The sequence below is a fragment of the Mastigoproctus giganteus genome, chromosome 1 (assembly GCF_048544385.1).
Source record: "Mastigoproctus giganteus isolate SK-2022 chromosome 1, ASM4854438v1, whole genome shotgun sequence".
Taxonomy (NCBI): Eukaryota; Metazoa; Arthropoda; class Arachnida; order Uropygi; family Thelyphonidae; genus Mastigoproctus; species Mastigoproctus giganteus.
In genome coordinates, this window is record NC_143575.1 from 441061 (window position 1) to 456358 (window position 15298).

At 41.7% G+C, this 15298-nt stretch overlaps 1 protein-coding gene across 1 annotated transcript in view; it reads right to left on the reverse strand.

The window, feature by feature from the left end:
* Nucleotides 1–12753, reverse strand: part of LOC150090477 (uncharacterized) — a 90732-nt gene extending 77979 nt beyond the window's left edge. Inside the window, exon 1 of the mRNA XM_090378068.1 lies at nucleotides 12580–12753. Coding sequence (XP_090234194.1) covers nucleotides 12580–12715 — 136 coding nt within the window. The 5' untranslated portion in view covers nucleotides 12716–12753. The remainder of the gene's footprint in view (nucleotides 1–12579) is intronic.
* Nucleotides 12754–15298: the final 2545 nt, after the last annotated feature.

Sequence of the window (15298 nt, forward strand, 5' to 3'; positions counted from 1 at the left end):
CGGCCTATTCGCTAGAGACTGGGGTCTGAAGAAGAGGTCGCTCGTCATCCTCTACAAGGCATTCTTCATCCCGGCACTGGCTTATGCAGCGGGAGCTTGGTACGCTAAGGCAAGCACTGCTGTTAACAGAAGGAAATTGGAAACCATCCATCGAATAATTCTCCTCACAACAACCAGAGCATGCTGCACGGTGAGCACTCACGCTCTCCAGGTCCTTGCGGGATGTCTCCCTCTGGACTTGGAGATTGTCGGCCGTGGGCTACTGCACCAACACGCCAAAGGAAGGGTAATCACACATTTGGGATACACTACGGACCCAACTCTGACTAGACCACAGGAAAATAGACGTCTTAGAGACCACATGAGGACAGTGTGGCAGAATCAGTGGAATGACTCCACTAAAGGCCGCATAATTCTCCTCCATACCAGACATTGGACGTGTTTACCCTATTTCCGCGACCTGGTATTCTCCTGGACTTCATACCACATACCTGCTGACAGGGCATGGCTCCTTCAGGAAGAAGCTACACGATTTCGGAATCTCTGACATAGCGCATTGTAGATGCGGACAAGAAGAAACTTGGGAGCACCTGCTCTACGAATGTAATATATATGACGACCTCCGTGGCCTGCTCTTTACCAAACTACGCTCCATCCTTAGAAATCAGGAGGACATAGTGCTGCAGGAAGAAGAAAACTATAAGGCTTTCACGCTTTTCACTCAAAATCTCTTCGCGAGGCAAAGAGCACTTCCAGCACCCTGAAACAAACTTCAGACTTTGGACCACCGATGGACACAAAAGAACACAACTGGTGACCACCTGAGTGACTACAAGACTTGAACACAAGTGGTGGGGACAACCTACAGCAACTGAAAGACAACTGAGGCCTAACTGGATGCGACCAAACACTGGGACCTAGATGTAGTTGGCCTGTCACGTGCAGGTGAAGCATCCTGGCCTCTGCCGAGACTAAGTCCACCACCTGGAGAGTCAAAGTGAACAACTTAGATTGCAGCCTTGCTGCCAACTAGTCAAATGGCGACCCAGGTCCGACACCTTGCCGGGCCTGCTTAATCTCCTTTTCCCGGCGGGGGGAGACACCCCTGTCCCCTCCTCTCCCTGTAAAACCCACTTTCCCTCTGGTGTGGCATGGGCATGCCCACTAAACATTTGGGGGGCCACCTTCTCTATCGGTCCCTTTCTTCTTTTTTTACCCCCCAGCCTTCCTTCTCCCCACCCAAATCTGTCTACCTTCACAGCGCACAGCCCCACATGTCAAAACTGTAACTACACCAAAATTGCTTGCCCGAGCCTTTTCGGCCAAAATAAAACTCATCCAGCGTACAATCCGTTCTCGCTCGTAAGGCAAATATCTATGACCAAACAAAAGCACCAACAGCGATTAAAGCAATGTTTTTTTTTTTTTTTTTTTATAGGTCCTAGCCACTGAAATCTGAGGAAAGTAAGTGGCAGGACCTGCCAGAGTACTGATTCCTTACTGGTAACACCTGGTTAGCCTCCACGTGGCGCGGTATGGGCAACGTCGGGTCCTATCAGGCGCCCGATGGCCAATAAGCCAGATGAACAATGGGCACAACAGACTACACTATACACGATCCACACACTTTAAATCTCTGGCTTGACAGGGTACTGTCACTCGATACAGAGAACACCGCGGAGATGGGAGAAATCCCAGGAGCTGCTAGACCCTCAACATACCAAATAACTAGAAAGCCAGAGGTTCAGAACTGAACTATAAAAAATCCAAACAGCCCAAATCGAGCTATCTCCAGCAAAACACAGCTGCAGTGAACGTAACAGTATTACTTCCGACCAACAAGGAACAGTAATACAACATGTCACAACTGATAGTCACAACATGCCGTTTGAAAGTAGCTCCAAGAAGACAGTTGAACCAAGAGCATGGAGGATGAAATCAGCACCTATCAGCAGTAACGTTACTTCCAAGCAAGACAAGGAGACCTTCACCCAAGCAGCTCAGAATCGTGATGCAGTTATTGGCTCTAACCCTAACACACTGGGTATTAAAACGGTGCAGCGTAGAGGAAGGAGGGCAAGGCCCTCCAGCATTTTTATAAATCGACTATGCCCGGAAACAACAGTAGAACAAATTGAAACCCTTCTAAAACATACCCGGTACCCCATAAAGGTCCACACCAGGCATCCATCCTATTCCTCTTTCCGGATTAAGATCAAAAGTCCCAATATAGAAAGATATCTAAACACAGATATCTGGCACGCAGGTTTCTTGGTAATGCCATCGTTTGTCAATCATAATGAACAACCAACGGTACAAGCCATGTCGAGACCAGAGACGGGCAGTATGCCTCTCTCTCTCTCTCTCTCTCTCTGCATAGCTAGGCAGCGAACCAGACTGTCCTTTCCAACTTACAATCATGCAGATCAATGCACAACACTCTAGATGCGTTGCTGATGAGATCAGGCTCATTGCAACGGAAAATTTATTTGATATTATATGCATTCAGGAACCTTATGTCTCTAAGCACGTTTATGGCCAATCTTCCAAAGTTATGGGATATCCCATGACTACAAGAATCATCCAGTCCTCTGCAACAGATCCTAAATCTGCCATCATCATATTCAACAACAAGCTGGATATCACTGTTATCTCTGGCTTGTTTAATCAAAATTCCACCCGTGTTCTACTTACTGTCACTATATTGTCCACCATCAGCAGATATTAATTTATCACAAAGATATCTAGAACAGGTGTTTGCTATTTTAAATCCCACATATTTAATAATTACAACTGATTCAAACTCAAAATCTTTCTTATGGTTCAGCAGTGTCTTGGACAACAGAGGTAGGATTTTCGAGGAATTTTTATTCACCTACAATTTAAATCTGCACAACTTACCCAACCAACCGCACACCTTCTCAAACGTCCACGGAGAATCAAACATTGATTTAACCATTTCAACGTCCGCCATGTTCTTGAGGATCCCTGATTGGACCATACATAAACAGTGACCACCGAGCAATCACTTTTAAGGTATCTCTCCTTCCAAATACTACAGGTCCCCCTAGTTCTCCTCCTCCAAAAGATCTTAGAAGATTTTCTATGAAAACCATCAAATGGCCTTTATTTATGTCTTCAATTCACCAGGATTTTAACGTTGACACTCGCCGGTCTTTGAACCAGTTCAATGCCTCACAATAGAGGCTGCCTTATTTCGTGCTACAGAACGGTCCGCTAAGAGGAAAATTAGCAAGCATACTACAGTTCCATGGTGGACAGCTGAACTTTCCACTCTGCGCAAAAAAGTACACAAAGCACGCAGAGACTGAGAAGGTCCTGGCCTGAACCGGAAGTCACCAGACTAAAAAATATCTATAAAGGCCAGCGGAAAGAATACGTAAATACAATTGCAAAACAAAAACTTGCCTCCCAGTAACACTTAGTTCACTCCACAGGAAATTCTGATCCCTGGGGTCTATTATATAAAATTAGCAAAAACAAGTATCACTCTATCACTAACTAGAAATCCAGCGGGATCCAGCGGCTAAATGACCAGATGAACAATGTTAAATCACACTACACATATACAATGTCCATACACTTTTAAATCTGTGGCATTTCCAGTCAACTGGTACACCCACAATGAAAGCAACGCGGAGATGGGGGAAACCCCTGGTGCCGTATGACAACAACACACTTTACACTTTAACTAGAAATCCAATTTATAGCTTTTCTGATGTTAACACACTATGTTCCACCTTCCACTTTCATAAACGTTGATCTACAGGAACAGCTGCAGCTTTTTCATTACCTGGGGACACCGATTCCCAGGTAATTCTTCATATTAGAAGGAAAACTAACTTCAATCTTCTATAGTCACCGTCAAGACCATTCAGATTTCTAATATCTTTATTGGAAATAATCCTTGAATCTGAGTACTCTTGGCATAAACACATCTCAAATATTACTTCCTATACCACCAAAAAAAATGGATTCCTCTCCCGCTATTGGCGTTACTTTTTCCCTAAACCGCTCCTGGCTCTAACAAATTTCAAATCCATCCTACCATAGATATTGTTCCCACATCTGGGGTAGTATCCCCAAAACTCTCTCTCAAACTTCCTGATTGTTTCCAAAGGAGAACCGAACACATGCTTCAACCAAACAATATCAATTCATCAAACTCACAAAGTTAACTTTCTGTTCCTCACTTTTAAGGCAATGTGCCTTAAAAAGAAACTGCAATTTACAGAAATTCCAGTCCAGTGATGTGTGCGTGTGTTAAGCGCCAAAGCAACTAAGGCTATGAAGCATAAGTATATTGTGTCTATAAACTACGTGGGTCCATTTGCATGCTGGACGAAAATCTACGCAATTCCAGCCTGAGACCGGCTAACTTAATCGTTTAGTGAAAAAAGCCCATAAAAATTCCTAGCGTCATTGACAGGATTCGAAGTCAGGCCTCCTCCACTCTGTCGGTGATTTTTACCATTGTGCTACTGGTGAATATCTACAGTGGATAAAGTCACCGTCCTCTCCACCTTCTACTCCAGAAACAGCAGGAATAGGAATTTGTCAGAACCAACAACGTTTTGTCAGTCCTCGACTCTCCACCACTACTGATTCTGAGTCCAATTAGCACTCTGTGCTTTTTTAAATTACCGTTATAATGGATTATTTGGCTAAGATCTAATCGCCTCTTGCATCAAGGAGCTGTTTCTGTCCTCAATACCGCCGTTGGCAGAATCTTATTTGCTTATTAGAAATCTCGATACACTCGAGACAAATTCGTATATGAAAACCTGAGCAGAGCTGCAGTTTCCGAGATACTTATACAGGCTTGTCTGGCGTCAACTATCACGCTATATTCAAAGTTACTTGAAGCATCTCTTAAAGAACATACAGCATCCCTACATATCCGTTCGCCTGCTTTATATCCTACGAACGTGTGATGCTGTCACTGAAACCCACTCCATTTTATGAAAAGGCTAGGTGTGTCTAATAAAGTGGTCACTCAATATAGGCTCAGTTACCGTTGTGTTCGGAATCACTGCAAAAAAAAAAAAAAAAAAAAAAAATGGAAACAACGAATCGGAATGAGTCACAGACAAATAAAATTGCGTAGAATTGTAAGCCAACGTTCTCTAAAGGAATGCGATCGATTTTTATAGTGCCCTGCATGCTGTAGAAATGTAGTGTGCGCAAACCAGTCACACAAAGCTATTAAATTCATGAAAGCCGCATTACTGACCTATTTTTGTTAGGAGAAATGCAATATATTTTTAAGCCTGGCATTTTCAGCAGACAATGCGTATTCATCGCTATATTTTAACCAGCAGTTTGCTGATGACCAACAAGGATGAGTGCAGAAGCAAAACAAATTCTTCGTTCAACATTTCTTTACGCATTGTCCTTAAACAGAATGCCACAGTGCACGTAGACTTGACAAGAATCGATCCGGGCAAATATCGTTGTTCAAGAACAATACTTTGGATAACATTCCTCAATGTCTTGGCACCACAAGAATCACTGGCAAAACGTGCTCAGAAATGCAGACTGTCCAATGGGAGTGGCAGTTTTTGGAGTTGCATCTCCACTGCATTACTTGGTAGGCGCTCAGTTGCTCGGTGGTTTAATGATGCATCGGCAGCATTGCACTGGATTTATGCACGAACTCGAAAAAACCAGGATAGGTGAAGTGCTTTTTCACATCCTGGTAGTTTCTAGTATTTGTGTATTTTGTAATCACGGGGTGTTACCAGGAATTTATCACACAGTTCATTTCGTTATTGGATGAGAGAGTTCTGGTTGCAGCAAGACAGAGCAAAAGCGTCAGTCACATACGTGCTATGCTGTTAAGTTCGCCACATTGAAGAGGAGGGGAGCATAAAATAACAACAAACTAACGGCCCTCCGGTCCCTCCCCAGGGGAACCAATGGCTCGTAAATTATTTTATGCTTTATTCCTTTTGTTTTACTTCATGATTTGGTATAGAGAAGAATTCAGAAATCTTGCGCGTCGTGGGGGAGAGGGAGAACAGAAATTGAACAGTGCAGGATGAAAACTAAACAATGCTGGCAAATGATTCTTGGTGACCTTCTAACTTCTAAGGATTTAAGGCGGTCTCCAGAGTTGGCTTCTGCTGATTTCCTTAGTTGTTGTTCTGTTGTGTACTGATAAACCAAATTAACTAAGGCCATTAGGCGTCGATGGAAGGGAGCCCAGCGCAATTCTTACTTGTGGCCGACCAACTCGGCCACAATATGAAGCCACCATATAAAAATTTCTCCTGCCTTCGCGAGGTTCGAACCAAAGTAACCAGCGTGCTATCCGCAAGGGCTTTTCTCTTTTGAGACTACTTAAACCAAAATTTACATTTAAACAACTAGCAGTGGTTTCCAAGAAAATGTTAATGGTGGTGTCCAAAAAATTGGTAAAGTGTATTTCAAACACCACTGCAGTAACCCTTCGTCAGTATTCAAGGAATGGGGATAAAGAACGAGGTTGTGCAACACGGGAGTGTGTCCGCTCAGCATGTTTTGTGAATGTGTTAAGGTAAAATTTAAATGAGTCGGAATAAATTGCAAACTTTGGGCAAAACCGCATTTTTTGAAGCCCAGACTGATTGTGACTGATAAAAGTTCACAGAAATAAAAAAGTTATCCATAGAAAAATGTGCAAGCGGAAAAATAATTCTCTCTGAGAAAGGCAAAAAAAAAAAACCCACGGGGTGGATAGATCAAAGCATCCATTTGCCTAATCTCGTAGCCCACTCCTGCCCCATAAGTGACGTTGCGACTAACTAAGAATCAGATCTACTTGCTACAATCAAGATGACCAGATGTAGTCTCGGCAATTCTCATCTACGATACCTGCAGAGCAAGACCAGATCCATCGATGTAAAATGGGTTAGCACATAAGGTCACAGTTCCCCCATGGAAACCGTATCAAAATCTTTAATAAAATCTACGTACGAGTATAAAATGTCGAATATTATTGCATAAAGTGGAGCGATTTGGGATTTCAGGGCAGATTCTTCGTCCCATCACGACTGGTAAAAGAGAGAAAACGTAGGTAATCATAAATGTGCATTTTTCATAGTGAACTGGAGTAGCCAGTGTTGTCTCATCAGGGCCCCCCTCTTGTTTGTATCTTCTGATACTAAGGAAGCAACACAGGAGTATAAGCGAAGACATCACTCTTCCAACGATTTTAAGGTTAGGGTCGTTAAAGATCACACCCTACTTTGAAGCTATGTTGCTTCAAAGTTATTTGAGCTGGTTACAGATAAAACTGGAAAACGGCAACTAAGGTCCAATCCAATGCTACTAAATATAAGTTATTTCCCCTGGAGAATTAAAACCGAGGAGAAACAAACTAGCGGGTAGGGGGGGAGGAGACAGACCTAAGTTACGATATAGAGACATGAAGTTTTCAGAACTTTTCAAACAGAGAGCAAAATTATTCCTTTGTGAAATTGTGATGTTAAAATCACTATTGGAACATTATATTCATGTCTTCTGCAAGACGCATTAAAAATAAATATATAAATGACACAGAACTTGTGAAGGAGAGGGTTCAAAGAAGGGTCGCATGTTGAGTGAGAAGCACTAAGTCTAACTGTTCCCACTAGGAACATTTAGATGATATAGAGTGAAAAACTGGGCAACCCGACAACTTAAGGGCCTGAAGGGAATGCATGAAATGATTGAGAGAAGTATGAACTCACTGGTACGTGAGACATGAAACGGTGGAGCAAGTGTAAAATCGTTGGGAGTAACACAAGGCTAGATCTCACGAAGGTTACCTTCGGGAAAGGTTTAGTATATCATAAAATAAATTACCATGTCAAAGTGGCCGAGATGGAGAGTAGATCAGTAGATCATTATAATAGTAATAATACTACAACTGTATCATTTTCAGCTGTTATTAACTGATGTGCCTTAATTCCAATTTGAAATACCCCGAAAAACCAGTAGTGAAAAGTTGACTATTTGTTAGTCCTTTTTTTTTTACTTTTAGTCCTCTGAGAACCTTCCTCCTCTAACTTGTGCATATAAAAGACCAGACCTCGGGTATACTTCATCGCATCGATGTAAAACTCCTGACCTTTTCATCGGGCAGGTAAATTGCAAACTCTTTGTTATTATCTTTCACGACACTTGCAACCAATGTTGTTAAACTGCATTATGGGCTGTGGGACTTTTGTTTTTGCTGGTCAGGATGCGTTCCTTTTTTGCATCCATTGCTGTGCCGATATATCGTCTTGTATCTCTATTAATATCCTGGCTATTATATCCATGTGAGAAATCGCAAATTTAATTTTCAAAAATCCATTCGAACAACAGCTGTATTTGCACACATACGCAGAAGGAAATCAATATTCTACTCGTTACTGCACTGAGTTTTCTGTTAGTTATCGGTTCCCACTAGTTTATTTGTAAAGGCAAAACCATCTCACACGAAAAACAAATCTTTATTAATGAGTAACACACGAAACGGAAACTATTTTTAAAGAGGTTTGGGTGGAAGCTACAGCAACATGCGTACGTTTTCATCCAACAGACAAAATGCAGTCGGTCTTTTCTGGACTCTTCTTCATGTTAGCTTTATTGCCATTTGCCGTATCCATGGTGTCGTCCAGTGTTTGACGCAATCAAATGTAGAAAAGCTTCGTTAAAAGCAGATATCCACTGCTCCTCTGCGGTATCACTTTAACTTTCCTGCCGAAGCCTCACAAACGTTTTCAAAGTCAAGCAGACCACATGTTAACGTCCTCTTATCACGGGTGACATCTGCAAACGCGACACCAAAATCGCCTTTGTACAGTGACGCAGTCGCCGATGTCTGCTGTTGAAGTCTTCTCTGTCTGCTCGGCCCTCTTTGTGTCACTGTAAAATGCTGGCGTCTCGAAAACGGAACTTCAGAATTTCCCAAATCAGTCAGTCATCCATAGCGCCCTTTGTTTCACTTACCTACAAACAGTATTGGGCATCCAGCTTGCCTTCTTTTGGACGAATCCATAAACAGGCCAATCTGCCTCTCTATTTCAGAGATCGTTGTCCGAGCACACTTCAAAAAATGGCTACTGCTGTACATACAAAGGTAGACGTCGTGCTATTTTGGAATCACTTGGGCGTAACCCTTTCCCAATGAAGAGCGGTCATAATTTGTCGCATAAAAAATAAAAAAAAACTTTTGCCACAAACTTTCCAGTACGACCAGCATTAGTACAACCTCTCTACTGTTCACTTTAAATGATTAATAGAGAATTAGGACCAGGTAACGCCCTAATAATCGTGTAAATATTAGGCGAGGAAAACATAATCATACATCAAAATAAATACATAAAATAAAAAGTACACAAATAATACAATGTTCATAAATAAAATTTAATTTGGTCTTCACATTGAACTGCAGCTCCACAGCCAATTCTAAATTTTACCACAAGTGTTTCAAACTTTAAAACTGTAAACTAAGCGAGTAGAATAATTGCTCCATAACTTTAAGTAATTGCAAATCCTTCCAAAAAGAGGTCTACCTGAGGTGCAGATATCTTACCATTTTCTTCGTGGCAATATTCTTCACGAAAGATTATGTTCGTGTTATTTTAAAAATAATTCATACAATAACTCATACATATTACGATGGGTTACAGAAAACAAAATCAAATTTAAAATATTACTAATTAAACAAACATAATTATCAATTAAGGATAATGTGGTAAGCACCAACCATTAAAATCTGATAAATTTCAAAATAACGCTTCAATAATTCTTTTTTTGTTGTAGTACTAGGGTTTCAAGAGCACGGCGACTAAGGCCAGATTTCTCTGTGTATACTTCTTTAAATTGCTTGTTCGGAGCTTGATTTTCTGTTTACTGGACGAAAAATCCGAGTTTCCGGGAGGGAAAACACGCTACGCTCGCCTGAGACCAACTAACTCAGCCAAGTTGTGAAAAAGGTCCATAAATTCTCTTTTTCTAGACGTGTATACGCTTACATCTACTTAGGTAGATGTATAAATCTTTTGTAGGCATATTAAAAGGACCAAAGGAATGAAAAAATATCGTCTTTGAACAGAGGATCGTTCCATCAAGATTCATGTGTGAATATCTTTGATATATTTTTTTAAACACCAACGTACACATAACGGGTCTGCAAATTAAACAGAATAGCGTCCTAGACATATACGCACCATATGTGTACATAATTAATTTTTGTCTTTTAATTTTTCATTTTGTAAACGGCACCTCAACACACTACCAGAAGTTGGTATTCAGGAATCGATAAACCTGCATAAATTCGTGATAAATTCTTTAAAACAAGAAACAGAATCTAATTAAAATAATTAGGATATATAAAATCTTTTTTTTTGGTTATAGAAGTCGTATGGGATTGCGGATTGGGATTGGTAGGCTTAAACGAATCTTGCAACATTTGGTAAGATTGGTGTACAACAACAAAAAAAACAGATTTTAAATAATTCTGAAATATTTAAAGCGATTTTATTCCATCTCTGTACCCTCTAACACTTGGAAACTTGGCATGTGTATGCTTGGTACATGCACGTACAAGTACGTTCGTACCGGGTCAGTACACAACTGCAATGGCGCGGATAAATCAGACGCAGGATATGCAGCAGAAAAACCAAAGTATTTTAAAGTCAGAAAACATCTGAAGGGTTTGAAAATGAATGCTGTTTAAAATTATTCTCTTTTTATCTGTCTATCCACCTGCTAGTTCTGTTAGTTACACAACGTGAATTCCAGCATATGAATAAAAAAAGAAGAAAAAAAAAAAACGCTATAGATAGGGCGTAGCCAAAAGGTTAGGAAGGATTCGGGAGGGGGAGGGGAACCCCCTCCTTGATACATGTCGGTGAGAGAATTGGAAGATAAAATGAAACAGTGCGGTTAATGGAACACGGAATTCATATTTGCATAATTATAAATGTATTGAGACGTGTTGGAATTCTTGATTTCAGGGTGTAAAAATTCTCGCCAAATTAAAACTGCAAGGACCTATCTGCAGATTTTGGTTTTTGCAGATTTGAAAAGAAAAGAAAATAGAAATTCAACAAAAACAGCAGTTGTGCTCTTTAGAAACCTGTCTCGAAATCTCTCCATATTGTATCAATAATACACGGCATTAAGAATTCGTACCCATCATGCACCACTCAGAATGAACACGGCATACGGCAAGGATCAACTCTCGGCAGTTTGCAGCCTGCAGGAAAATAGAAATAGAAATGTATCGTGCAGTGAGTCAGGAAAATGAATTTAGCCTCAATGAGGATTCACCCTCTTCGTGGATAAATCCATTAACCCGCTTTCCAGACCCGTTTACTCGCAATCACAATTTCTGATTTGTTCTAAAATTACATTTTCATGATTCCCTTGAGTCGTTTATACCATTATGCAAATGAGTACCATATACGCTTATATAATGAAGGCTTCCGATATCCGTACGTCCTACAGGAATTATTTTGGCTTACATTGGCGAAGCCCAATTCAGTCCATCGATTCCTTTAGGATTTAGAAGAAAATTAAAGTTTTAAATAAGTAAAGTCAAAAATTCCTACAACTGAGGATCGCTTCCACAAAGGGTTTTGGGAGTCCATTCGGGAGTAACTGGGCATTGGTTTCCACTGAAACGTCGAATACAACGGGGGTCTTAGGGAACCGATTGGGCTATCATTAGGGGTGGCCTCGACCAGCTGCGAAATGATTGTCTGGGTGGTATCATTCAGAGGGATTGTCCCACATGTGACTTACAATACGAGGGACTTCGATAATATACGAAACCACCCAAAACTTGCACGACGACAGTTTCCATCTGTTAAACCCTCTGCGGGCGTAGTATTGATTCTGTATTTTTCCTTCACGCTTCCTCGTTGGGAATTGCCTTCTCCTAAGAAAGGGCGTGGTTTTCAAGTTGCAAGATCCTCAAAACCAAGATGGTTTCGCAGAACCGTCGTTCAGAGCATAAAAGAAAGGAGGTGAATCCCCTTCCTACCTTCCCTTATGGTATCTTTCCTTACTGGAATTTAAAGGAATAAGAATACAGGAATTTGCGTTTACTCGATCTCTTGGTCTGTTTGAGAGAGAGAGAAGTGGAGCAATTCACGAGTGCCCCTGATCCCTTTCTTACACGATTTATTACATTCGAACCCATAAGCAGGAAGATAGACTGTCGGAAGTAGAGAAGAGGGTTTCTGGGGTGTCTATCGCATTGCGTGTTTACAGCTGATGCGCAGTGACCGAGAATGAGGAAGAAAAACTTCGGCAAATAACCGTGCAAAGGAAAGCGTATCTATTGCTCAGACAGCAGAAACTGGAAGGATTATCCAGGACACGCCCTGGATGGCTCTTTAAGGGATTGTAAAGAAATGTGGAAAGCGCTTGTACTTTCAATTATTCTACAGAAATTTCGGAGATAAGGCCTTTTCATCGCGCTAGAAATCGGTTCTACACTACAATATTTCTTGCTTTGCGCCAGAAGGGCCGGGTGCAGAAGGGTCAGCGCAGAACTCGGAAATAATGGCTAAGAAATGTAAAAAAGAGTGGCGTTACCTTTGGATATCTTCTGTAGAATTCTCTCTTTGTGCTCTTCGGCAATAGGCTCGCTGATGACTACGAGTAGGTAGCATCCCGGTAAAAGCGGAGGGAGAGGGCCCCCGGCATCTTCGGCGGGGGGTGTCGGTTCCATGGCAAATGTGGCTTTGATCGGCTAGCGGCCGCGATCAGCTCTGCCGACAAATGCGCACTTGCTCGGTTTTGCACCGCAGCTGCTGCAGTGGGTCGATCACGTGACCGGTACTGCACGCAGGCCACTTCTCGGATGCACTCGGCTTTCTTCGGCCGTTGTCATCGACGGAGTAACACAGTTGCCTAGGCAACAGTCACGCTTACGGTACTCTAGCACGCCTTCGAAATAGAAAACTTTCTTAGACGCGGTGCAGCCGCAGAGATAAGAAAATGCCAGTGACCAGCGGATGCAACGACACTTCGAGCGCACCTAAAAAAAAAAGGTGAAAAAAGGTCAAGCGTTTCACTTTCGCAGATTAATCGTCCCCACACCCGCGGGAGGGTCGACACAATCCCCACACTTCCCAAATAAGGAGGGCAGACCGCAATCGAGGGCTCTTTCTTCGTTTTCGCAGCCGAGGAGGGGACTTTTCCGAAATGGAAGTCGACCCCTGAAGCGGAGATGAACGAGGAAAGTTTCGCCGCAATAAAATGCGAGCTACGAACCGTAAACAGACTCGTTAAAGAGAAAACAATTTCGTAGACACAGCGAGGGTGAAGACTGTCACGTCCTTGGAACTTGCAACAGCGATGACATTCACAGGCCTTCCCAAGGACTCGGAACGCATTTATTTTCCCCGTCCCCGACACACGAAGGGTGAGTCACGGGAGAGCGGACATTTGTTTACAGATGTGCTGTTTAGTTCGCTTCAATCGCTGTTTATCACCAGCGGATACTTCGCCGCATGAAAATGTTTCAGAACCGCATATCTTCGTACGAAGGGGGGTTTACTTGAATCTGGCGTAATGCCCCTCTTTAAAGCGATGTAACGGCATTTGTTTTAATTAGCGATGGTTATCAACACTGGATGAGGTCATGCACTCAAACGGACGTGTTCCAAACAATCTCTGGCGTATTTGCAGATAATAATCGCGGGGAGTTTCAAACTTTGTGACACTGCGACCCCCTCCCCTTAAAATGATAAATGAATTTGCGTCACTCTCCTGCAAAATCATTTACCAAAACTAGTGATTTCATCAGGAGCATAAACAATTAAAGATACCACTCATTTTTAACATTCATTGGCTTTTCTTGACGTCGTGGCTGAGTTAGTCAGTCTCAGAGTGGGTTTCAGGGTTTTCCCCTCCTAAAAGCTCGAATCTTCGTCCAGAAAGCAACCGACACAATAAAGCACTCGATTATAAATACATTACAATGACGCCTTATAGCCTTAGTTGCTTTGGCGCTTAACACATTCTGTAAATACCTCTGACACTATGTGGAGGTCCCGAATCCAAAGGTTGGCTGGGACCGTCTAAACGCGATAAATAATAAATAAAAAAATATCCGGACCTAAGGGTTTTACTAAAACCTTTGAATACAAATGAGAACCATTTTAATCCTTTAAAAATTGACCCTCCAGTGACCCTGCCATCACTCTTTAATATTTAAAAGTGTTATCAGCAACTTTATCCATCGCTTCAAAAGACAGTATTCTCCCTATACGTAATGAAAAACTGTTTTTTCCAGGGTAGAGCGGCTCTCGCTTATCCGAACGTTGGTTATCCGAAACTTGATTATCCAAAGTTGTGAACAGCCGGAAAAAAGGGCCATGTAAATCCACGTGGCTTTTTTTTATTTTTCAAAAATGATTTTATCCTTTTTGAAAAATAAAAATTATATTCCATGTAGAGGATTATACTCTTAACCATCACGAGGGCATGTGAACTGTCAGTACACCTGCAGAGCAGGTCCTGGCAGAGGTACTCCCACTGAACTTAGAAATAATTAAAAGAAGACTCAATTATAGACTCAAAAAGCTAATCCCAATTAACATCTTAGGGATTACCATAAACCTTGAGGCTAATATCAAACAAGAAAGAAAAATAATATCAACCGCTACCAGCAATGGCAGAGTAAGTGGGAACAGACACCTAAAGGGGAAGTCACCAGGAGGTTCATGAAGTTGTGCCAACTGGGTCTCACCCAGGATCCTAAATGTACCTGTGGAGCTGATGAGGACTGGACCATGTCCTTTATGACTGGCCCAATTACCATCCCCACAGATGTAGGCTTATGTCCAAGATTGAACCTATAAGCCGCGAAGATGAGCAACTACTCATCTCTGATGAAACGCATTACATGGCCTTCTCTGGGTTTGCTCAAAAGGTTTTGGAGACCAGGAGAGGCAACCATGCTATAACTATCCAGACTCTGATAACTCCCCCCCACCACCCACTTAGATCAAATTGTGATACTGGTAGAGACTGGCCCATGTGAGATTGGCCTGTTATAATGTATTTCCTAAGCAGTGAGAATGTATAAGTTAGATATTGACATTTGTTCAAAGTAATATCAGTGGTTATGTATTAGTGGTTATAAATGTGTATTATTAATATATGAGCCATTCATATATATATATATATATATACATATATTCGTATATCAATGTTTATATTTGTCATAGTGAGCAGTTTTTTCCTTTCGCTAGTGTATGTATTTCTTGAATGGTTGTATGAAGGACAACTGTGTGTGTATGTATGT